Source organism: Brassica rapa, chromosome A08, assembly GCF_000309985.2.
Source record: "Brassica rapa cultivar Chiifu-401-42 chromosome A08, CAAS_Brap_v3.01, whole genome shotgun sequence".
Classification (NCBI taxonomy): domain Eukaryota; kingdom Viridiplantae; phylum Streptophyta; class Magnoliopsida; order Brassicales; family Brassicaceae; genus Brassica; species Brassica rapa.
Window position 1 is genome coordinate 1,615,291 of NC_024802.2, and position 24,126 is coordinate 1,639,416.

At 34.5% G+C, this 24,126-nt stretch overlaps 2 protein-coding genes across 7 annotated transcripts; one reads left to right on the forward strand and one right to left on the reverse strand.

The window, feature by feature from the left end:
- Window positions 1-198: 198 nt before the first annotated feature.
- Window positions 199-19,788, reverse strand: LOC103832810 (probable LRR receptor-like serine/threonine-protein kinase At3g47570). Of its 6 annotated transcripts, XM_033276488.1 has the most exons (11): window positions 19,169-19,786; window positions 18,991-19,076; window positions 18,685-18,808; window positions 18,375-18,550; window positions 18,112-18,281; window positions 17,920-18,011; window positions 17,711-17,835; window positions 17,171-17,289; window positions 10,441-17,099; window positions 2,508-3,000; window positions 199-2,384 (listed from the first exon to the last, which is right to left on the reverse strand). In XM_033276488.1, exons 9-11 carry the CDS (start codon window positions 12,655-12,657, stop codon window positions 2,041-2,043), a joined length of 3,054 nt encoding a protein of 1,017 aa, XP_033132379.1. In that variant the 5' UTR covers window positions 12,658-17,099; window positions 17,171-17,289; window positions 17,711-17,835; window positions 17,920-18,011; window positions 18,112-18,281; window positions 18,375-18,550; window positions 18,685-18,808; window positions 18,991-19,076; window positions 19,169-19,786; the 3' UTR covers window positions 199-2,040. The 6 variants fall into 6 exon arrangements, 4 of the variants coding, with proteins under 4 accessions (XP_033132379.1, XP_033132381.1, XP_033132380.1 ...); XM_033276490.1 differs by having other exon boundaries at window positions 18,717-18,798; window positions 18,991-19,788; XM_033276489.1 differs by having other exon boundaries at window positions 18,112-18,209; window positions 18,991-19,787.
- A 449-nt stretch (window positions 19,789-20,237) lies between these two features.
- On the forward strand, window positions 20,238-23,073 carry LOC103832811 (2-oxoglutarate-Fe(II) type oxidoreductase hxnY). The gene is made up of 11 exons (XM_009108903.3): window positions 20,238-20,699; window positions 20,777-20,957; window positions 21,032-21,133; window positions 21,219-21,270; window positions 21,483-21,604; window positions 21,688-21,785; window positions 21,863-21,921; window positions 22,027-22,083; window positions 22,231-22,276; window positions 22,420-22,499; window positions 22,593-23,073. The coding sequence occupies exons 1-11, from the start codon at window positions 20,610-20,612 to the stop codon at window positions 22,684-22,686; spliced, it is 981 nt and encodes a 326-aa protein (XP_009107151.1). The 5' UTR covers window positions 20,238-20,609; the 3' UTR covers window positions 22,687-23,073.
- The last annotated feature ends 1,053 nt before the right edge of the window (window positions 23,074-24,126 follow it).

A 24,126-nucleotide genomic window follows, 5' to 3' on the forward strand; every position in this document is an offset into this window, starting at 1 on the left:
CGATAGATGATCCACCTAGGGGATTATGAACATTAATTCCGAACTTCCTGGCATTAAAAAAAAAAGAAAAAATAGATAAATACAGAACTGAGTCTTATTTAACAGAAACTAGATTCTGACCCGCCCTAAAGGGCGGAGATTGATTTGTCAAATTTTAATTTTAATATATGTTATATATAATATGTGCATATAATATTATATATATTTTTGTGTAATATATATATATATATTTGTTTGAGTTTTTTGATAAATTTTTTATTCAAGATAGTTATAGTAGAATTAATCAAATCTAATATTATTATGAATTGAATAATAATATGATGACCCACGTACTTATAGTAGATTTGATCAAAGTTAATTTAAAAATATAAATATAGGTTTATATAAATTATGATTTGATCAAATCAAATATATTTTCGTATCTAGATGAGAACCCACGTTTATATATCACTTTTACATGTTGTGATATGATGCATGTGAAGAGTAAATATATGAAGGTAAAGTTATATGAACATAAGCATACACAGTTTTTGTATTAAAGATACATTATAAATGAGTCGGGCATTTTTTCTCTTATGTTTGGAATGATTTGGAACTCATTGATTTAAGAATGGTTCAGTTTTTTATGATCTAATTATATTAAGAGATAACCAGAAATATTTTAATTATGTTATTGGTTAAGTTCAATCTTTCTACGTTGGTTAAGATTTGGTTTAATTTAAGTTGGTAGGTTGCATTTTATAGGAGGTGTGATATATTCTAGTAACAACTATGAAAGAGCCCAAAATCTAAATAACAACTTTAAGTAGTAGATAAAAAACCAATCCCTAAATTAATAGATTAGATCGCAATATGTATTCAAGGACAAAAGATAAACCATTCATTTCGGCTAAGATTATGCACATAATATCTCAAGGAAAATGTTTATCATAATGTAAACATGGTAGCACAAACATTCATCTTGTCACAACAAAGTATTCATTTTTTAAGCAAAAAAAAAACAAAGTATTCATTTTTTTGTGCAACAGAACATTCGTTAAGGGAGCATAAACAAAGAAAAAAAAAGGTAAAAATGATGAAATACGATATTATATGAGTTTATAAGAGATCAACCGGTTCACGAAAATAAGTAAGAATCCATGTGTCATGTGGTCGATATTCCTTCGATAAGACTGCAATTAAACTCTTAAATGAAGTCAGTGATAGTGGTATGGGTATATTTTGTGAGTTGTGGGCTGAAATGGTTAGGTTGGTATGTTGAGGTCGAGTACATGGAAATACTTTCTAAGGTTGGTATTAATTGATGTGCCGGTTCTTGATTTTGTGCCTCTAACCGGACCCGAATACCTTCCTTATTTTGTGCCTCTAACTCTTCATATAGAGACATAATTATAATGCCTCTGTTACGCCATTAATTAACTCATTTAGTTCCTTGTAAGGATCACTCATATTTTCACTGTATCTCTCTCCTTTGCAGGTTTTACGTGTATCCAGTATCCACCATAAACCCCTAAGCGCATCTTCCATCGTAGACCAATAAGTGCAGTTACTTTTAATCATGAACAAATGGGAACACTATTGACTCCAAATTACAGCTGCAGCTTCATGTCACTAGCTGATTTAACACTAACAACAAAACTGATTGATCAATGAAGCCACCAAAACAGTCACCGTTTGTACATAGGACTGTCTGTCTAATTCAGTTAGATCATTCTCCGAAAAGATAAGTTACTAGGACACTAGATTGTTGCGTACTATCCCCTTTAAAACTTTTCTTGATCATCCAGATTTTTAAAACCCTCAAATTTGATCACCTAGGGAAAGAAAAGCATCAATACACAATCAGAGCTTTAAGAAATGGCAATTATAAAGCTGGTAACACAACATTTATTCTATTGTCTGCATATAACATAGCATCCTGCAAGCATAATCATGTTTAACTGAGTAAAAAACCACAAATTATGAAAGGCAATATTATATAGGTCTCAGATTCCTTCTTTTAAGTGGGTTGCAAAGTCTGCAGAGGAAACAATAAACACATCAATGTTTAAAGAATCTCTCTCTGATTAGGATTAAATCCTTTCTGGCTTCACTCGTTGCTAAACGGTTCTTCAGTGTTTCTTCACAACACTTAAGTCCCACCTCCAACACCAGTGTCAAGCACTCACCAAGAGGGAAACCAACTCTGAGACTGCTATTAAGAATCGAATTGTCTGCAATGTCCAACACCCTCTCTGGAAACGCCAACTTGATGTAGCTGTTTAGGGTAACGTTTCCCCCAAATAACTCATCTGTTGGTCTTTTTCCAGTGAACATTTCCAAAAGAAGAACACCAAAGCTATACATATCACCATATATTGATGGTTGTCCTCCCATTCCATATTCTGCACCATAATTAACAACAATTATTTTTTTCTGAATGAATGTAAAATTTATTCAATCAAAAACTTTGTTATTAAACAACGATTTTCTTCACTGAAACAATACTGATGTGTGATATAATTTACCTGGTGCAGCATAGCCGATGGTTCCTCTGACGCCGACCGAGCTTTGTTGGTTGAATAAAGACCCTTGATCAAGTTTCATGAGCATTCGAGCAATGCCAAAGTCGCTAACATGACCAGTCAGATCTTTGTCTAGGAGGACGTTGCTCGGCTTGAGATCGCAATGAGCTATAGGTTCATGGCAATAAACATGAAGATATTCCAAAACGGAAATTACATCAACGGCAATGTTGAGCCTTTCAAATAGGGTCAAGGCTCTTGAGGGTCGACGGATCTCTTCCACTTCCTCTGGGTGCAGCCACATATCCAGGCTTCCATTTGGCATTAACTCATAGACAAGAGCTCTGAAATCATTTCCTTGAAAATCAGTACTCGAACAAGCCGTCAATAGTTTCACAAGATTACGATGCCTTATGTCCTTGAGAGATTCGCATTCTGTCACAAAGCTCTTCATAGCTCCACGTCTCTGTAGGTTTAGAACTTTCACTGCAACAACCACTACAAGAAAACATCGGGATACTGAGGGAAAAAATCGTCGGTATGTCGTCGGAATAACGCTATTCCGACGACATACCGACGAAAAAAGTCCTCGGAAATATCTCCTCGGAAATTCATACTTCCTCGGAATTCCGTCGGAAATTTCCGACGGAATTCCGAGGAAACAAAATTCCGAGGAAACTCCGAGAAACATATGTTCGTCGGATGGTTCCTCGGAATAAACCGATGGAATTCCGATGGTCAAATCCTCGGAAGTTTCGACAAAACATTCCTCGGAATGTTTATCGGAAAATTCCGAGGAAAAATATGTTCCTCGGAAAATTCCGAGGAACATATTTTCCCTCGGAATTTTCCGAGGGAATGGAGTTCCTCGGAAAATTCCAGGGACAAAACTCCCTCGGAATTTTCCGAGGATTCCATTCCCTCGGAAAATTCCGAGGGAATTATGTTCCTCGGAATATTCTGAGGGAAGAAAGTTCCTCGGAATTTTCCGAGGAACTACATTCCCTCGGAATTTCGAAAAAATTTATTTTTTTAAAAAAAATTTAAATTTTTTAAATTTAATTTTAAAATTTAAAATTAAAATTAAAATTGAATAAAACATTAAATAAAACATAGTAGATAATATTCAAAGTTAAATAAAACATTCAGAGTTTTTGGTAAAAAAAAAAAAAAACTACGGGTCTTGGATGTTCGGGAACACCTCGTTCGGGTACATCCTCTTCATCATCTCCATCATCTGCTCGTTGAGCCTCTTCTGGGTCTCATAGCCCGCCTGTTGAGCTGCCATCTGGGTCTCCAACGCAGATATCCGATCATCCTTGTCCTTCAGCTGAGCCGTAAGAACTTCCGGATCAACATATGGCGGTGGTGCAGAAGAAGGAGCAGCCGACCGGGAGCGACGACCCAAACCGACCATACGTCCCTTCTTCTTTGGAACTGACTGAAATATAAAAAACCAAATTTAGATAATATAAATTGATGATAAAATAAAAATCAAGAAATAAATAAATTGAACTTTTAAAAAAAAAACTTACCGATTCAACGATTTCGTTGATTCGAACCCGGGACAAGTTGGTCGAAGCCGTCGAATCGTCATCATCGGTTTGAAGCTGAGACACTTCGTCGTACACCTGAGTTTGGACCAGGTCGACCACGTCCCTCACAAGACCATCATCAATCTGACCGGTCTTCTTGTTGGTATACGCCCTTTTCATTAGGGCGAGATCATCAACCGGCTCGCCCTCATTTTCTTCCGCCTTGAAAAAAAAATAAATTAAACAAACATTAGAAATTTGAAAAAATGCATAAAAAATAAAATTCTGAAACTTAAATAATTAAAGAAAAAGCGGTTGAACTTACCATGCGATCCGCGAGAGTGGCAATAGATTGGGCACCCAAGTTATGCTTGTAGATGCCCTTCCCTTTACGGTCGCTCCTGCGGTTGTTGGAGTTGGTGGAAGAAGTTTCTTTCGTCTCTTCCTTATCCCAATGCTCACACAACTCCTTCCATACCGTGTCGTTCATCGACTTTGGGACCTTTTAATTTAAAAAAAAAAATTTAATAATTTAAAAAATAGTTTAATAAATTAAAAATTGTTAATAAATTAAAAACTACCTTGTTTGCTTCCCACTTCTTCTTCCACTCGTACATCTGCTTCCCATAGTTGTCCATAACTTTATGGACAAAATGGTTATAGATAGAGAGCGTATCATCGGAATTCCAGTTGAATTCTTGCTGAAATAGTTTAAAAATAGTTTTTAAGCACAAAAATATAAATAGTTTAATAATTACAAAAATAGTTTTAATAAATAAAAAATAGTTTAATAAATATAGAAAATAGTTTAATAATTACCAAAAAAAAGTTTTAATAAATAAAAAATAGTTTAATAATTAAAAAAATAGTTTTTAAAATATTTAAAATGTTTAATAAATATAGAAAATAGTTTAATAATCACAAAAAATAGTTTTAATAAATAAAAAATATAAGTAAAAATTTTGAATACTTACCGCAAACTGACGAAACCACAGATGCTGCTTCTCGACGGGGAAGTGAGTGAAAGTCGGATGTCCCTTGTCGAGGGCAGAGTACATCATACGGTTGATCCATGCGCTGATCCCGTTCCCGGATCGGTTGAACCTAATAAAAAGAACAAATTATTAATAATCAATCAAATTTTAAGGATAAAAAATAAAAGTTTAAATTACCATGTTTGACCATGTCCATGTGGATACTCAGTGAGATAGGGAAGATGGTCACGACCGGGCTGTCGAACCAACTCCGCAACCCTCATCACTCCCGGAGGACCGGGTGCAGCAGCGGGACCAGGAGCGGGTGCAGCAGCGGGAGCGGGAGCAGCAGGAGCGAGTAATGGAGAGGGAGATGTATGGTATGAGCTGTGGGGCGAAACGGAATCCTGAACATGGCTGGAAGAACCCCGAGACTGGCTCCCCATACCACCCCGGCTACGACGCTGGCGAGGCCGGATCTGATCATCATTAGACCTGTAAATTAAAAAAAAAACATATTTAAAAATTATAGTTTTTAATCACAAAAATATAAATAGTTTAATAATTAATAAAAAAAGTTTTAATAAATAAAAAATAGTTTAAAAATTTTAAAAATAGTTTAAATAAATCCCAAAAACATAATAATAACGAAAAATAGTTTTAAAAATGTTTAAAATGTTAAATAATTACAAAAATAGTTTTCATAATATTAAAAATGTTTAATAAATATAGAAATTTATATTTTACATATAAAATACATAAAACGTTTTATAACCACAAAAAAATGTTTTTAAATATTATATAAATGATTTTTAATCTTAAAAAAGTTTTATAGATTTTAAAAATGTTTAATAAATATATAAATGAATTTAAAATGCAAAAAATAGATTTTATATACAAAAAACGTTTTCAATATATATATATAATTTCAAATTCGATTTTTATAACCACAAAATTAATAAAAACTAAAAAAAAAATTCAAATCAAGTGAAATACATAATCAAACTCGATTTTACACAAATCTACCATTCACCCTAACAAAATCTATAAATCTCATTCCAAAATCATCAAATCTACTTAAAAACCATACAAATCTAACCTAAAAGAGTGGGATAGGGTTCTTACATGATTATGGGGGAGGATTAGGGGAGATTCGCCGGAAAAACGCGAGAGAGAACGGTGGAGTCGCCGGAAATCGCGAGAGGAGAGGCTGTGCGGCGCGGAGAGAAAGAGAGAAATGGGGAAGAAGATCGGGCTCGCCCTAATATTATGAGGGGTCCGACGGAAACTATCCGTCGGAATTTCCTCGGAAATATTTTATATTTCCGTCGGAATTTCCTCGGAATTCTTTGATTCAATTTTCCCGAAATATTTGGCGGCTAGGTTAACCCGGTTAAATGAAAATATTCCGACGAACAAGGATTCCTCGGAATACCCTCGGTAATCTCCGAGGAATTTCTGAGGAACCAGGGTTTGGGGTTTTAAAACATCGATTATTTTCGCCGTATTTCATTTCTTATACAATTATAATGCATACCATTGAGGATTCTTTGTATAGATGATCATAAACCATGAAATAACACAATTTCAAAAATAATTGTAAGTATTCCCTTTACCGTTTATTAAAGTGTATAAGTGTTTCTCTTATGTTGTGTGGTTTTCGTTCATGTAATCGTAAAAAGTGTTTGTTATTGGATAAAACACCAAAGTTCATAGTTCCAAACATCATAATCTGGTTATGACACTTAATGAAGGTTATATACGTGTTATTCAATCCGTAAAACGTTGTTTTCAATTTAAAACCCCAAGTTCCTCGGAATTTCCTCGGAATATACCGAGGAGATTCCGAGGAGATCCTTATGTTCGTCGGCATTCCTCGGAATATACCGAGGAGATTCCGAGGAAAAAGAATCTATAATCAAATCCCCAATTCCTCGGAATTTCCTCGGAATTTTCCGAGGAAATTCCGACGAACATAAAGAGTTCCTCGGAATTCCCTCGGAAAATTCCGAGGAAATTCCGAGGAACTTTGGGTTTTCAATCGAGAAGATCTATTCCGAGGAAATTCCGAGGAAAACCTATTTGTCCTCGGAATTTCCTCGGAATTTTCCTTTAAAAAAAAAAAAAAAAAAGGTCGACGCTAGTCTGTTTCCGAGTCGTCATCACCAGATGAATCTGAATCTGGATCTTGGTGAAACTCTCCAATCACTGGTTCATCCTCTACGTGAACGGCGGCTTCTTCTCCGAAGTCGGTTAAATCGACTACAAGGCCAACTCCACCTAAATCTTCTGCTGCACTTAAGTTGCCGGATGTGCTTGGTTGTAGTGGGTCTTCCAGCTCAGAACTTCCCTGAACTCGGCCTCTCGGGTTGAGTCTTGTAACAGTAACCCATGGATCATCTCTGTTCCTTACCCGGGGGTACTTGATATAACAAACCTGATCGGCCTGAGAAGCAAGAATGAAAGGATCATAATATTGCAGCTTCCGTCTTGAATTTACTGATGTAACACCAAATGCATCTGTTCTCACACCTCGATCTGGAGTGTTGTCGTGCCAGTCACAATAGAAAACAGTACAGCGCAATCCAACCATGCCCAAATACTTGATTTCCAAAATCTCATTTATGTGTCCGTAGTATACATCATCTCCTGATGCAGAACAAACACCAGCATCGTAAGTCGTACTCGAACGTCTTCTCTTCTGAGTTGTGAATGCATATCCTCGAGTACAAAATCTCGGATATGACTTCACAACAAAGTTTGGTCCAACGACCATCTCGCGTATCCAATCGTCAAATGTTTCACCTCTGGCCAAACCATCACTCACATAAGTAAACATCCATCCACCAAATTCTCTCTGCTTCATTTCTTCTAGTTCGTCATCTGTGTCGTATCTATATTCTAACCGCTTTTCTGCCATGAAAATCCTTTCATATTGAAGAACATCTTCGCAGTTGGTGAGTAAATATGTTTGCAAATGACTGCGCTCCTGATCAGTAAGTCGACGGTCCTTTGGTTTTCCGCTAAGTCGTCCAACGTCTGTGAAAATGTCTGGAACCTTCCAATGATATGTTGCCCGTTCGCCTCTATCATCATGCCGAGCAGGTCTTCTGTTTTTGGTCTGAACTTCTGCTGGAAAGTAGTACTCGGCAAAGTTTGAAGTTTCTTCATTGATCATCTGTGCGACTATAGACCCTTCCACCCTACTTAAATTTTTCACCATCTTCTTCAAATGGAACATATACCGCTCGTACAGATACATCCATCTATACTGCACAGGACCACCAAGTTCCAATTCTCTTACCAGGTGAATAACAAGATGTTCCATAACATCAAAAAATGAGGGAGGAAATATCTTCTCAAGGTTGCACTGAATCACAGCTATATTAGTCTTCAAATTTTCAATACCTTCAAGAGTCACTGATCTTGTGCATAAATCGCGGAAGAAACCACTTATCCCTGCAATTGCTTCATGAACATTTCGTGGTAATAGTTCCTTGAAGGCAAACGGAAGGAGGCGCTGCATCATTACATGGCAATCATGGCTTTTCAAGCCAGTAAACTTTCCTTCCTTTCTGTCGATACAGTTACGCAAATTAGATGCGTAACCGTCTGGAAATTCCACATCGTTTGAAATCCAATCAAAGAACGCATCCTTTCCCGCTGCATCAAGTCGGTATATGGGAAAAGGAGCCCTACCACTCTCATCAACATGAAGTTCTGAACGATCACATATATCGACTAAATCGAGTCTTGACTTCAAATTATCCTTTGTTTTACCTTGAACATTAAGGATCGTGTTCATGAGATTGTCAAAAAAGTTCTTCTCGATATGCATGACATCTAAATTATGCCTTAGTAGATGATCCTCCCAGTATGGCAGATCCCAAAAAATACTTTTTTTGTGCCAGTTATGTAGGTTTCCAACACCATCTACCGGAAAATGCTCATGTCCACCGACGTCTGGCGTCCTTTCTGCACCAAAATCTCTAAGTTGTGTCTTCAAATCTTTCCCACGAATTTCCGGAGGTGGACTGTCAAACACCCTCTTGTTCTTCGTAAACAAATTCCTACTTCTACGATATGGATGATCTGGTGGTAGAAATCTCCTGTGACAGTCAAACCAACACGTTTTCCTTCCGTGTTTTAGTTGGAAAGCATCAGTGTTATCTTGACAATATGGACATGATAGCCTTCCATGCGTTGTCCATCCAGATAACATACCATATGCTGGAAAATCACTTATTGTCCACATTAGTACTGCCCGCATTTGAAAGTTTTCTTTACACGAAACATCGTATGTTTCAGCACCTTGAGCCCATAGTTGTTGCAACTCATATATTAGTGGCTGAAGAAACACATCAAGTGATCTCTTAGGATGCTCTGGTCCGGGAACGAGAATCGAGAGAAACAAAAACTCTCGTCGCAAGCACAAGTTTGGGGGTAGGTTGTATGGTGTAAGAATGACTGGCCATAGAGAATACTGTCTTCCACTCTTGCCAAACGGGCTGAAACCATCAGTACATAATCCAGCATCCAACATATCATAAAATCTCCTAGCTTCGGCATTGGGTAAATCTTCCCCTCTAAAATGATCATTTACCATCTGCTCAGTACCTACACCGTAATCTACATCCGTTCTAATTGGATCTTCTAATCTAACCGCTGGCTGAGGTTCGCTAGTACTACCATGTTCATAATCAGTTTCTCCATGATGATACCAAATTTTGTAACTTCGTGTAAACCCACTCAAATATAGATGAGTCCAAACATCCCATTGTTTAATAACTTTTTTATTTTTACAATTAGAGCAAGGACATCTTAACATACCTGTTTTTGCTTCCGGTTGTCGGTGAACTAACCCCATGAATTCGGTTATACCTTGTTGGTATTCTTCCGTAAGCAATCTCGTGTTCGGATCCAAATGAGGTCGATCGATCCAAGAACGAAAATAATTTGAAGAAGACATGTTTTTTATGAATCAAATTCGTGTGTAAAGAAAGTGAGAGGGAGGATGAAGATATGGAGTGAATGAAGAGGAAGAGGGGTGCTTGTATTTATAGTTGAAATCCTGCCGACAGTCCGAGGAAATTCCGACGGAATTCCGATGCAAACGGCTAGTTCGTCGGAATTTCCTCGGAATTTTTAAAATCCCCCAACGGCTCTCCAACGGCTCTCTAACGTCTATAATATTTCCTCGGAATTCATCGGTTTTTTCCGAGGAATACTAGTTTCCTCGGTATTCCGTCGGAATATTCCGACGAGATGAATTTTCCTCGGAATTCCGTCGGAATATTCCGAGGAAATTCCGAGGAAGCCAAATTTTGTGTTTCCTCGGAATTGCCTCGGAAATTCTTCGGTATATTCCGAGGAATTCATTTTCCGTCGGAACGTCCGTCAGAATACCGCTGTTTTCTTGTAGTGAACCTTGTTCTCCGTTGGGAGCAATGCCTTAAACACAGTGCCAAAACTGCCTGATCCAATCATATTGCTGGAAGAGAAGCCATCTGTCGCCTTTTGTAGATATGCATAACTTATCTGTTCATGACAAACCTCTAGTGCAGAAGAAGAAGTTGGATGATTGGTCTGCTGCTGGTTCCTCTTTCTTTTTCTTAAGCAACATAGAGAAATATAAGCTATCAAGAGGAAAACTATGCCAATGCTAACCCCAACGGAAAATTTTTTCACAAGAGAGGAATGGCCTGTATCCATTGCCTGTACTTGCATAATACATGGCTTTAGTTTCAGTTCCTTGATGCCTCCACATAGATCTTTGTTTCCAAATACTAAAAGTACAGTAGCATTCTTAAGGTTTCCTTCTGTTGGCACTATTCCCTGGAAATTGTTAATGGATAGATTGAGATACTCCAATGAAGAAAAGTTTGCAAAATATCCAGGTATACTTCCAGAGAGATTATTGTTTGAGAAATCAAGTCTTTTAGCACCCATCAACCCTTTTATATTTGGAATATCACCATCAAAAAAATTTCCTTGTAGATAAAGATTCTCCAACGAGAGAAAATTGCCCAAGACTTGAGGGAGTTGCCCGGATAATTTATTATGCGCAACAGACAGTATGCAAAGACCCTCTAGTGGTTTAATATACTTTGGCAGAGAGCCTGTCAAGGAATTATCTGACAAGTCGAGGTGAACAAGGGACTGAATTTGCATAATCTCCTGAGGTATAGTCCCATTCAACTTATTAGACCCAATCCACAAATACAACATGAATCTGCACTGACCAAGACTGGGAGGAATGGTTCCTTCAAAACTATTGTTGGAAAAATAGAGTTTTCCTAACCGAGTGATGTTACCTATTGAAGAAGGTATCTCTCCAGACAATCTATTTGACGTGAGGTTTAATACCACCAATCTAGAAAGCTTTCCAATGGAACTTGGCAGTGGTCCGGTCAACAAGTTATCATCTAACATAAGTTTTTGTAGGCTGATGAGATTCCCAATGTCATAAGGAATGGTTCCAGAGATTAAATTCATTCCAAGGTCTAATTTCCAGAGGTTGGTGGACAGGTTCGTAATAGAGGTAGGGAAGTCACCTCCAAGCCTATTTCCATTAACAAGTAATGTATGAAGTTGGGTACAATTAGCCAAAGCCTTGAGAAACTCAAGATCTCCGGAGGAGTAACTACCCAAAGAATTACTGGCAAGTGCTAGGTATTGCAAGTTCTGTAGTTTTCCAAAACTTGAAGGAACACTTCCCATCATTTTGTTAAACACGATTCCAAAATTCTCAAGATTTGAGATATTGGAAAGTGTTGTGGGGATTGGTCCTGTAAAATGATTACGTCCCATATGCAAACGTCGAAGATTTGGTAGTAGATTACCAAAATCAGGCTTTAGGCTACCGGAGAAACCACTATGAAAAATGCTCAAGATCTCAAGTGAGGAAAAATTGTAGATGGAGGGAGGAAAAACGCCAGAGAATTTGTTCATTCCTAGTCTAAGAGACACTAACTGAGTTAATCTAGCTAGAGCATTAGGAACTCCTCCTTCTATTTTGTTCGATGAAAAGATAACTCGCGTGAGTGATGTCAAGTTTCCTAGAGATGGGGGGATCTTTCCTGTAAGGTTGTTTCGACCAAGATTTAAAATTTCAAGCCTCGCCAATGATCCCAGTTCTGAAGGAACACCTTCTCCAAGACTATTTGAAGTTAATCTAAGACTCAACAATCTTGAGCAGTTAGACATACTAGTTGGAATCCCTCCTCCAAGAAAATTATGACTCATATCTAAGTACTCAAGTCTAAACAAGTTTCCCACCTGGTGAGGGATGGTTCCACCAATCGAGTTATCAGAGAGATCAAGTGATATGAGGAAGGAAAGATTACCAATAGATGGAGATATCACTCCCCCTAACTGCCATCCTCCAAGGTCCAAACGGGTAACTCTCTTGTGTTTGAGACCGCATGTAACCCCTTTCCAGTTACAGAGAGGGAATGAGTTATTCCACGAGGACAAGACATTTTGTTTGTCTTCAGAAACTTGAGATTTGAGGTCTAGCAATGCTATCCTATCAGTTTCTCCGGTAAAACCATATGCTTTCAGTAACATGACAGCACTGAAAGAATATAAATAAAACAATCTCATGCTTCTTCTTTTTTCTTGGGTTAAAAGCTTTTCGTTCATCTCAAATGTTGCAGGAAAGTGAATATATGAGACGAAGCAAATCAGCAAATGCAAAATTTCTCTAACTTATTGTTGTGGACCTCACAACCCCATATACAAAACCAGTAGCGGATGGGGGCCATGGGGCATAATACAAAACACTATCTAGTATCTTTATAAATTTGTATTCTAAACAGGGGCATTATTAAAAAATCTATACAAAATTACACTAACTTAAAACTTTCATGGTGGGCGGCTGCTCCTCCACAACCAATATAGACTATTCAAAAGTCCAGTGGACTTGTAGTCAACCAAGTCGCCTGAGTTAAGTATCTCACTAGTCTCGTGTCTTATTTTTACAGATAAGCTTTTTAATTTTATTATTCCCACTAGGCCACAAGTCTCGTGTCTTATTTGTATTCCTTTTCTTTTGAATACCCTTTCTTATTGTATATTCCCAAATAAGTTTTTTTTTTTAAAACTAGACAAATCGATATATACATAAATCCAAATAAAATATTCAATTCATCTGTATTAAACAATCTAAAAGTCATTAAAAAAGAATCCATGTCTTTTGCAGAAAATCCAGGATTACACATTTTTTTTCCGTGAAAACTACATTTTGCAATTGGTATATAAAATTCAGTTATGTGAATCAAATGAAAACCTGTTTTGCTGTTTGGTGGTCTTGGTGGAAAAATATGTTTTTGCAGTTTTGGCAAAAAAACTCAATTTTTTTTTTAAGTTTTGACAAAAAACCTCAATTATGCGGTTTTGTTTTTTTTTTTTTTTTTGTGAATCTGACGAAAAACTCAATTTTATAGTTTTGACGAAATAAATCTATTTTGTGGTTTGGCAGGAAGAACATGGTTTTGAAGTTTTGGTGAGAGAACTCAAATTTGCACTTTTAACGGGAAAAGTCTTGTGCAAGTTTGGCAAGAACTCAATTTTGTGGTTTTCGTGGGAAACCTCATTTTACAGTTTTGCAGGAAAACTTAAATTTGCAGTTTTTGTTACGGTGTTCAATTCGTTAAAACAGAACCGAACTAAAATAGAGAAAGTGGTTTGAATTTGGTAATAATGAATATACCGAATAAATGTTATTTTTTAAAAAACCGCGGTATAAAGATATAGTTTGGTATATAAACTGATCAAACCGAGTAATTAAAATATAGTAGTATAATTATATGCAAGTTATATAATATAATTAATAATATATACATAATTTATTTTATTGATATGATTTTCATATTTTAAATGTTAATTTTAGTAATTTAATATTTTATTTTAAGTTAAGAGTTATTTTTCATTTTATCAAATTAATAAACATATTTTTTATTTTTTCGTTGCAAATATGTTTGCTAATATTTAGTTATTTAATAATATTATGGATTACTAATTTTTCTTATTTTTATTCTATAAAATATTATTATTATTAAGTTAATATGTTTTTTTAACACAAACTTACTTTCATTAAATCTCAATGTTCTTCACTATAATAGAACAAAGGAATTATGCATCCTTTTTGGCAATAATCATAAACTACAAAGAAGGCATAATTAAATTAATATGTTTACTAATTATTATAAATAGTAAAAGAAAAAAGAAAATATAGTCTATTTAAAAACCAAAATATATTCATGTTTTATTCAAGCCGATATCTAATCATATAAAGTAAAATTCACAAACATATTATAAAAGACAAATATATTTATGTTTTGTTTTGTATAAAATCGAATAAACCAAAACGACATTATATAAACCGAACAAAACCAAAGTAGATATGATTTGAATATGGTAGATATTTTCTACAAACTGAAATACCAAATAAACATAAAAAAATTAAAGAATTGAAATCTGGATTACACACCCTTAGTTTTGGCAAAAAAAAACTCAATTTTGTGGTTTTGGTGGAAATACTCGTTTTGCAGTTCCGGTGGAAAAATTTGTTTTTGCTGTTTTTTAAGAAAACTTGATTATATGGACTTGGCGGGCGACGGAAAAACTCAAATTTGTTATTTTGAAAAAAATACTCATGTTTGTCGATTTGACAAAAAACTTAATTTTGCAATTTTGATGGAAACTCAAATTTTGCGTATTTGGCTGAAAACATGTTTATGCGTTTTGCCGGGAAAACTTAATTTTCCAGTTTGAAGAAAATATTCATTTTTGAGGTTTTGGCATGAATACTCATTTTTGCGGTTTTGGCCGAAAAACTTAATTTTGCGATTTTGGCAAAAAAAAAAAATCAATTTTTTAGTGAAATAACTCATTTTATGGTTTTGGCGAAAAAACTTGTTTTGTAGTTGTGCTGGGAAAACATGATTTTCGCGGATTTGACGAAAAGCTCAACTTTGCAATTTTAGTGGAAAAACTCGGCGAAAAAATTTAGTTTTATGGTTTTAGGAGGAAACATATAGTATATAAGAGCATGTTTATTGCAGGTCTCTTAGTTTTATATATATATATAATCATCTAATCATGTGTCAATAGTATATAAGAGCATGTTTATTGCAGGTCTCTTAGGTTGATGTTTTTAGCGTAATATAAGATACGGTATCTTAGTTTTTAACAAAATAAGCTAAGAGACGTCTCTTATATCTCTAATTTAAGAGGCGTCTCTTAGCTTTTTAGTTAACAGTTAAGAGATTGTATCTTATATTACGTTAAAAACTCCAACCTAAGACACCTGCAATAAACATGTTCTAAGAACCTCTATATACCTCCCAACCCCAGTCTCATCCTCCATTGCTAGTACGAACATCTTTGCGCTCCCAAAATCTCACACGACCTGCGTCGATAATACATAAACATCTCTTTGTATCCACAATCTCTGACATATATATATATATATATAAAGATATTGTAGAACCATTTTCAATTTAAGAACTCATTTTGAATTATAATGGTAAGCACCTTCGGTGAAGATTCTAAGCTTGGAATTCTCAAAATATATACAGTATAACCTCTTTAAATTAATGCTCTATAAATCAATATACACTAAAAATCTCTATAAGATAATATAATTTTGTAGTCCCAAATTGTGTTTTTGGTTCAATTAGTATATCGATAAATTAATATCTTTACAAATTAATAAAAAAAATTATAGTTTTGATGTAGTTCCAATATTATTAATTTATAAAGGTTTCACTGTATATGTTATATGTATATATTATATTACTATTTAATTGTAGAATTATTAACTTTACGGACAATACAAATCAAATGATCAGAAAAAAATATTTTGAGTTACGTTTTTTGTAAAGTTGAGAACCTATAATTAAATATTAATATATTTATACACATATATGTATTTTGGGAAATCTAAGTCTAGAATTCCTATTGGAGATACTCTAAGATAGATGAAATATTTTGTTTATATACATGCTTGAATAAAAAATCAAAATTATTACAAACATATGTATAGAAGATTTCTTTTCCAATAATACACTTATAAATATCATTCTAAGTTCACGTCATCAATTTGAAATTAATCTCTGAATTTTGTTTTTAAGACTGAAACCATTTTGAATATGTTTGGTTTTGCCGTATTGACTTTAGTAAAACAAAAAAAAACAATAATGTTAAATTAATTATAAGCACAATTCTCTTAAATATTTTTTAAGTTTTTTTCACCAACAGAGTTCCGAAGAGGAAATGTTCAAAATAGATTTAATTAAGGAGGAAAAAGATCGTTTTACCTTTTTTCCTCCCTTGCTCTATAGATATATAAATATAAATAATTATTTAAATAAATAATAAAAAATTAAAAATTTAAAAAAATATTTTTATAGTTCTTAAATTATATGTTTTCTAATTTGAATATTTATAAATTTAAAATTTCTTTTTGAAAGGCGAAATGATTTTTAAAATTTTTGATTTTTAATTCTAAATATTTATCTATTTATTTAAAAAATTAATCTCATCTCCAAAATTCACCCCTCAAATCTGGACTCTAAATTTATATTAGTTAACGTTAAATTTATATTATAATATTATATTTTACTAGCATAATTTTTATTTTATTTTTGTTATATTTCTTTAATTTTATCATTCAATGGTCAAAAAGGTAAAGTTCAGAATATAGTTTTTATGTATTTCAAATTTAAAACCCAACTTATAAATAACGAAAACACAACATATGCTTAGGAAGGAGAGTACCTCAACTTCACAAGTCATTATACATTATTTATAAAAAATAAAATATGCAAGAACAAAGAGTTCAAAAATAGTTTGGATAAAGTTACTCCCTATGACATAAATTAATTAATCCAGGAGCATGTGCTCTCTTCATCGATTGCGTCTGGTTGGCTTTCTGCTACTACAAATGGTGGCAGAACTGCAGGACAAACAACCTTCGTCACAATTATGGTATGTCTCTTAACTGTAAGGTTGGAGCTCGAGATTTCCACCAGACATTGTGGAGTTGGCATCTCATGGTTAGCACCAATGTCCCCATTAGCCTGCAATATCAAACATGATTAAGTCAGTTTAGATTGTTTGGGAGGTGAAATATAAGATGAGTATGAGTAACCTCGAAGTAATTGTCAATAAGCTCTAACGCCTGCCTATGTTAGATCAGGACCAGTATTACCAAGGAGCACAAAAGTTGCCTTAACGACATTGTCATAGATAGATATCTCAGCACGGTACCTGTTACAAAGAGAAAGCACACGTGAACAACATGCACATGTGAACAACATGCTAAGCGAAAGTGTAAGGTGAGGGTTTTGTAATGTACATTTCAACTCCAGAAAAAACAATCAACTCACCATCTATTCCGATATAATCAAAACACGATAATAATGTCATAGATTTAAATCTCAAGAAGACCATTGTAGCTTGCTATTGTCTACCTCATGTTACCATGAGTATTAAAAGCTAACTGAATCGAAACTAAGAGCTTTCTGTTAATCTTATCTATCTATGCTTGGACGTAGTTGAACAAAAATGGACAATTAAAAAGACTTCAGACTGTTTTGATAAATATAATGCAAATTAATCAAGATGTTCTTGAACTGATTCATGATTGATTAATCAAGATGTTATTGACTAAAACATGGAAACGTCTTACCTCCAAAACATTTAGTGTTAACTGATGTTACTAATACAACAGCAAGAGTGGCGAGACTTTCATTGAACCTGTTGTGGGACTCATGAGAAGCCTGGTCCCAAAGGTAGACGTTAATCATAGGTCACCTGAAATTGCCAATTATAATTGTGAGACAGTTAATGACATATGCATGTTATGGCTGGTGCTAGTATGTAATCGTATATGCTCACTGTTTTGGCTGTAGGTGGGAGTGCTGCCTCCGTTCAAGACCGGGTGTTTGCTGAGAGACTGTCAATTGATGACCTTCATGGGCCGATGATATCTGCAACACATGTTAAAGAATTTAGTTGTATACAAATCAGGACAATATACAAATCAGGACAATCAGGACAACACATGTTAACACAGGAAAGCCAACTTACCATACAAATCACCCCTCAAACTCTTGGAATGAGCGGAACCTGAACATGTTTCTCTCGATCACAACTGGGTTGTATTGAAGCTCCGAGAGGACAATATTCTGAGTGAAACAGATGGTGAGATTTTGATCAGTAACACAATAGATGTCTTTTCTTTTTGTTGCGAAGAATCCCTGATCAATAAATGGCATGTGCTCAGTTTTATTAGTGAGATGAACTGAATAAGAGAATAAATCGTTGTAGATCCATGTTCATCAATCAATTACCTTGTCTACTTTGACATTGGCGGCTACAATACCACCAAAGGTGCTACCTGGATCTGCTATTAAAGCTAGCCGGTAGGCCTCAAAGTGTGCTTCATGACTGCACATGTCGGGTTTTCAGAATCTGATACGCAGTTCCACACTGAGTCAACACCAAGATAATTGTTGTATGACATTTCCTGCTCACCAGAAAAAAAAATTTAAGTAATATATGACTGAAAAATGAGAATAAAGATTATAAACGGTAGTTGAGAACTATAGTTGAGAACTAAGACCATTTGGCAATCAAAACCAAAAAGTAAAATTACTATACCTTTACAACTACAATGGCAAAACGATTATTACCATCCTCTGGAGCTGAAGCGATGTGTTGCAATACCCTAGCACTCGCTTCAGTAAGCTCGCCTCAACATAAAATGCAGTAATCCTCTATGGAGCTGAATCAGATGGTTTCCATACAGAATAAAATTTAAACAACACTATTGTTGATTTCTCTATCATTGATTTTAGTTGACTTAAAAAGGAGATCACCCATCCGAAGTAAGTTTCTAAAAATTTGCTAAATTTTAAACTAACATAAACACAAAACTAAAACATAAATAATCAGATAACAACAAACCTTTTTAAAGCCTCTTTCTCTTTGTCTCTCTTACAACCTTTGCGCGCTTTGATCTCAGCTTGGTTACCATAACTCTGGATATTTATCTGCATCCCAATAACATACCAACAACAACAAAAAAAAAAAGCAAAATAATTTAAATAATTAACTGTATTCGACAACAAAACCTAAACCTTACCATAGAGATCGCTTCAAACTCTTTGCATGAATGGAACCAGAACCAGTTTAACTCAATCATTAAACTATGTTCTTGAAGAACGGATAGACATGGATGCGCTGGAGCTTTAGTGGTGATTTCGCTGGATTCTTAGACATGGATGCGCTGGTTGATATTGCCGGAGCTTTGGTGCTAGATTTATTCAAAGCTTTGGATCTGGAAATCTGACTGTTTCTCATCCATGGAAGCTACCAGAGGAGATTTAGATTCGGGGGAGAGATGAAGAGTATGGATGAGTTGAAGCTTTTAATAGCTTTGATGGTGGTGGACTACATTACACAATCGACGTCTCCCACTCTTGGGTTTTGGCGTTTGGCTTCTTTTTTTTTGATCAAGACGTTTGGCTTTAGATTGAAACAAAACTCGTTATTACATATATTTTTGAGTGAGACCCACTTATTGCTGAGGTGGACATTTGGAAGCTCTCTATTGGCTAATTTTATAGTCCGATGTCGACACCCTGAACATTGATCTTATTCTCTTTTTATTTATTGTATTGATTAGGGGTGGGCACTTTACCCGATATCCGAAGTGGCACCCGAACCCGATCCGAAAAAACCGAACCGAAATCCGAACCGAAGTAGCAAAATACCCGAACGGGTATTGAATAAGGAGAGATTGGATACCCGAACCCGAACGGATAATACCCGAACCCGAATGGATATCCGAATATAACCGAACATATGTATAATTAACCTTATGTTTCTAGTTTATATCTCTCATTTTATATAAAATATTTATATTGATACTACACATAATTTAAGTTCATATGATATACATACAATTACGGAAAAATGATTTGCTACTCACTTAAAATGCATGTCAAGTTTTTTATTTCAAAAATTAACAAAAAGTTATATCCAAAATTAAAAAAAATAACTAAATTAGTGCCTTTTTAATTTTAAAATGTTATGTCCAAATCTATTAACCATTCAATCTATTAAAAATAAAAAATTAGTTAACTAAAAGTTATATTTTTAAATACAATAAACTTGAGAAATGAAAATTTTAATTTTTTTTTTCAAAATCTAAATATCCGAACCCGATCCGAAATAACCGAATCCGAACTAAAAATACCCGAACCCGACCCGAAGTACAGAAATACCCGAACGGGTTCTAGACCTCTATACCGAAATACCCGAAAATCCGAAATACCCGATCCGAACCCGAACGGGTACCCGAACGCCCACCCCTAGTATTGATGGACATCTACATACACCTCATGAACGTGATTAATTAAGCCATTAAACTACAATATGGATTAGTAGTAATTAATAATTGTTAGTTGAAGTTTTAAAATGTGGAATGTGACACAATTGTTTGCGGATGAGATATATAATACGGGAATGGCATCATTGAAATCCTAATAGACCTTGTTATCCTCCAGGAGTCATCAATAAGAATGCGAGAGATGGAGAACAAAGTTTTACCGCTTACATGCTTAGATCTCGCCAACTTTGATCTTCATCAGTCAGCTGTTTCGCTTAAACAGGTTATTCTCTATTTGTTTATTTTTTAACAAAAATGATTACAGTTTGTGACTCGTTATCGGGGTGATTCATTTTCCAGGCATGTATGGATTGTGGATTTTTCTATGTCATAAATCATGGTATAAGTGAGGAGTTGAAGGAAGAGGTTTTCGAGCAGAGCAAGAAATTCTTTGATCTTCCTTTGGAGGATAAAATGAAAGCCTTGAGAAACGAAACGCATCGAGGCTATTCGCCAGCCCTTGAGCAGAATCAAATCCATGGTTCGTGTAATAAATTAGTCTAATCAAAAAAAGTTGTTGAGATATCTCAATCTTGTGGTAATCTATGGTTTTAGGAGACTACAACAAAGAGAGTTTTTTCATGGGAACAGAAGGTCTTAAAGATGATTCCCTTGGAGCTAAGCCATTCTATAGACCCAACATTTGGCCTGACTCTGGTTAGTTTTTGCTATATCCTAGTATACTCTTCTGTAAATGTTTTTTTTTTCTTTTATGAATTTATACGTTAGATATATTTGGTAGATGTTTTACCTGGATGGCGGACGACCATGGAGAATTATCACCTAGAATTACTGTAAGTTCCTTTTCCAGATTTGTATGTATGGGGTATGAAACCTGTTTGACTTTTTTTGTGCTGCCCTAGATCTTATAATTAAATAACTTTTAGGTAAGATCTAGAATTCTTAGCTCTAATACGACCATGTTAAATTTATCGATACATATCTTAAACTCAATTTACAATGAATATTTATAATTGATTATGTCTCTTACAATACGTGTGACCAGGAGGGTTTGTAAGGCTATTGCAAGAATATTGGCATTGGCGCTAGACTTGGATGCGGACTACTTTGATACTTCAGAGATGCTGGAAAACCCTATTGCATATATGCGGTTGCTTCACTATGAAGGTGATGTATATTTTTCTTAGCCGCACGCTTTGTACTCACACTACCAGTAATCTTCATCTTTCTTTTTGTTGCCTTATAATTAGGGATGTCTGATCCTTCTAGAGGTATATATGGATGTGGATCACATACTGATCATGGAATGATGACTCTATTAGCAACCGATGGTGTAATGGGGCTCCAGGTACTACACAGTTGGCACTAGTCATAAAATTTTTGATGTGACCAGGTTACCAAAAATTTCTGGTAATCTGATGGCAGATATGTAAGGATAAAGACATGAAGCCTCAGAAGTGGGAATATGTACCTTCGATCGATGGGTATAATTAATTTGAATTGTTGGTTTTAGGTTCATTATCCATTTTAGATACCTATCTAGCTCCCGTAAGAAAATGTTGTTTTATCTGATTTGCCTTTTTGTACAGAGCATATATCGTGAATCTTGGTGACGTGCTGGAGCGTTGGAGCAACGGCCTTTTTAAGTAACTTTCTTTTGTTTAAGCTCAGCCTCCCTAATATGTTTCTTTCATTAAATTTTTATTCGCCAATTCTTTTTTTTTTCCTAATTTGTTGCATCGTAAAGGTTTTAGCTCACAATTTTCTCAAGCTGTTTTTGTTTTTACATACAGATCAACATTGCATAGAGTACTTGCGAATGGTCAGGACCGATATTCCGTAAGTATCAAGTTTATGTTGACTTTTGTTCACATGTTCACTTTTTGAGTTTATTGTGGTAGAACTTTTAGCCACCGGGTCGTTTTTATCAGTCTCAACAATGAAAGATTTTGTTGAACGGGTTTAATCTTATCTCATTGCAGATTCCATTCTTCTTGAGTCCAAGTCACGACTGTCTAATAGAATGTCTTCCTACATGCCAGTCCGAAAAAAATCTTCCCAAGTAAGGTTTCATCAACCTCTTCACATTGTTATATTAAGACTTTCGACCAATAAATTGAATCTAAAATGTTCTGTGACTATGTTTAATGAATAGATATCCAGCTATCAAATGTTCAGCCTATCTCACCCAGCGATACAAAGAATCCCACAGGGAAACGAGAGCATCTCCGGAAAATAGACCTAAGTGAATTTTAGGGCCAACACCCTTCAAACAATAAATGCTTTGTATTTCCTCGTTGCTGAAAGTGTTTTGTGTTTGGTTAATAAAGATGACCAGTTAAAAGATTTATTCTGGTATGTGTTAAAAAAAAAGATTTATTTTGGTTAACTTTGTGAAAATTGTACACACTGAAAACAAAAGTTAAGGCTCCAACAAGAAAGTAGAGTATGCAAGTAAACAACTGTTCTGATAAACCTCGAGTATGTTTAGGCTCCCACAAGAAAGTAGAGTAAACATATCTTGTTGGAACCTCTTTTGACTTTCATCATATATTAGTGAAGAATGCAACTATGCATTAAAATAAAATTTTCATTTTTTTTCTCAAAATCTATGGGTTAACTCCTACAAAAATATTTAATTTTTTGGTAAATGCTATATATACTGAAGCCAATGATTTTTCTTGTTGTTTTAAAATTTCTGAACACATTATACATTTGTATTAATGTATATTAAACTTTCTTTCATGTTATATACACATCATTTAAATTTTTTGTCAATTAAAGGTACATGAGCATTTACTGAACATGCTCATGTACCATCGAAAATATTTAACTTTTCGGTAAATGCTCTATATACTAAAGCTTATAATCTTTAGTGTTATTTTAAAATTTATAAACACATTCTACATTTGTATTAATGTATATTAAACTCTCTTTAATGGTTCATGGACATAGTTTAAATTTTTTGTCAATTAATTTAGTAAAACTTCATAATACTCCCTAAATTGATTGACTAACCAATATAAAACCGATATTCCCTAGAAAAAACGGAGACAACAAAGGTTCCAAACCTCTTTGGCTTTCATCATATGTTAGTGAAGGATGAAACTATGCATTAAAATAAAATTTTTATTTTTTTGAATTTTTCTCAAAATCTATGGGTTAACCCCTACGAAAATATTTAATTTTACGGTAAATGCTCTATATACTGAAGCCTATGACTTTTGGTGTAGTTTTAAAAATTTTAAAAACATTCTACATTTGTATTAATATATATGAAACTCTCTTTAATGGTACATGGGCATCATTTAAATGTTTTGTCAATTAATTTAGTAAAACTTCATAATATTCTCTAAATTGGTTGACTAACCACTATAAAATCGCTATTCCCTAGAAAAACAGAGACAACAAAGGTTCCAAACCGCTTTGACCTTCATCGTATTTCAGTGAAGGATGTAACTATGCATTAAAATAGAGTTTTCATTTTTTTGTATTTTTCTCAAAATCTATGGGTTAACCCCCTACGAAAATATTTAATTTTACGGTAAATGATCTATATACTGAAGCTATGATTTTTATTGTAGTTTAAAAATTTTTAAACACATTCCACATTTGTATTAATGTATATTAAACTCTCTTTAATGGTACACGGGCATCATTTAAATTTTTTGTCAATTAATTTAGTAAAA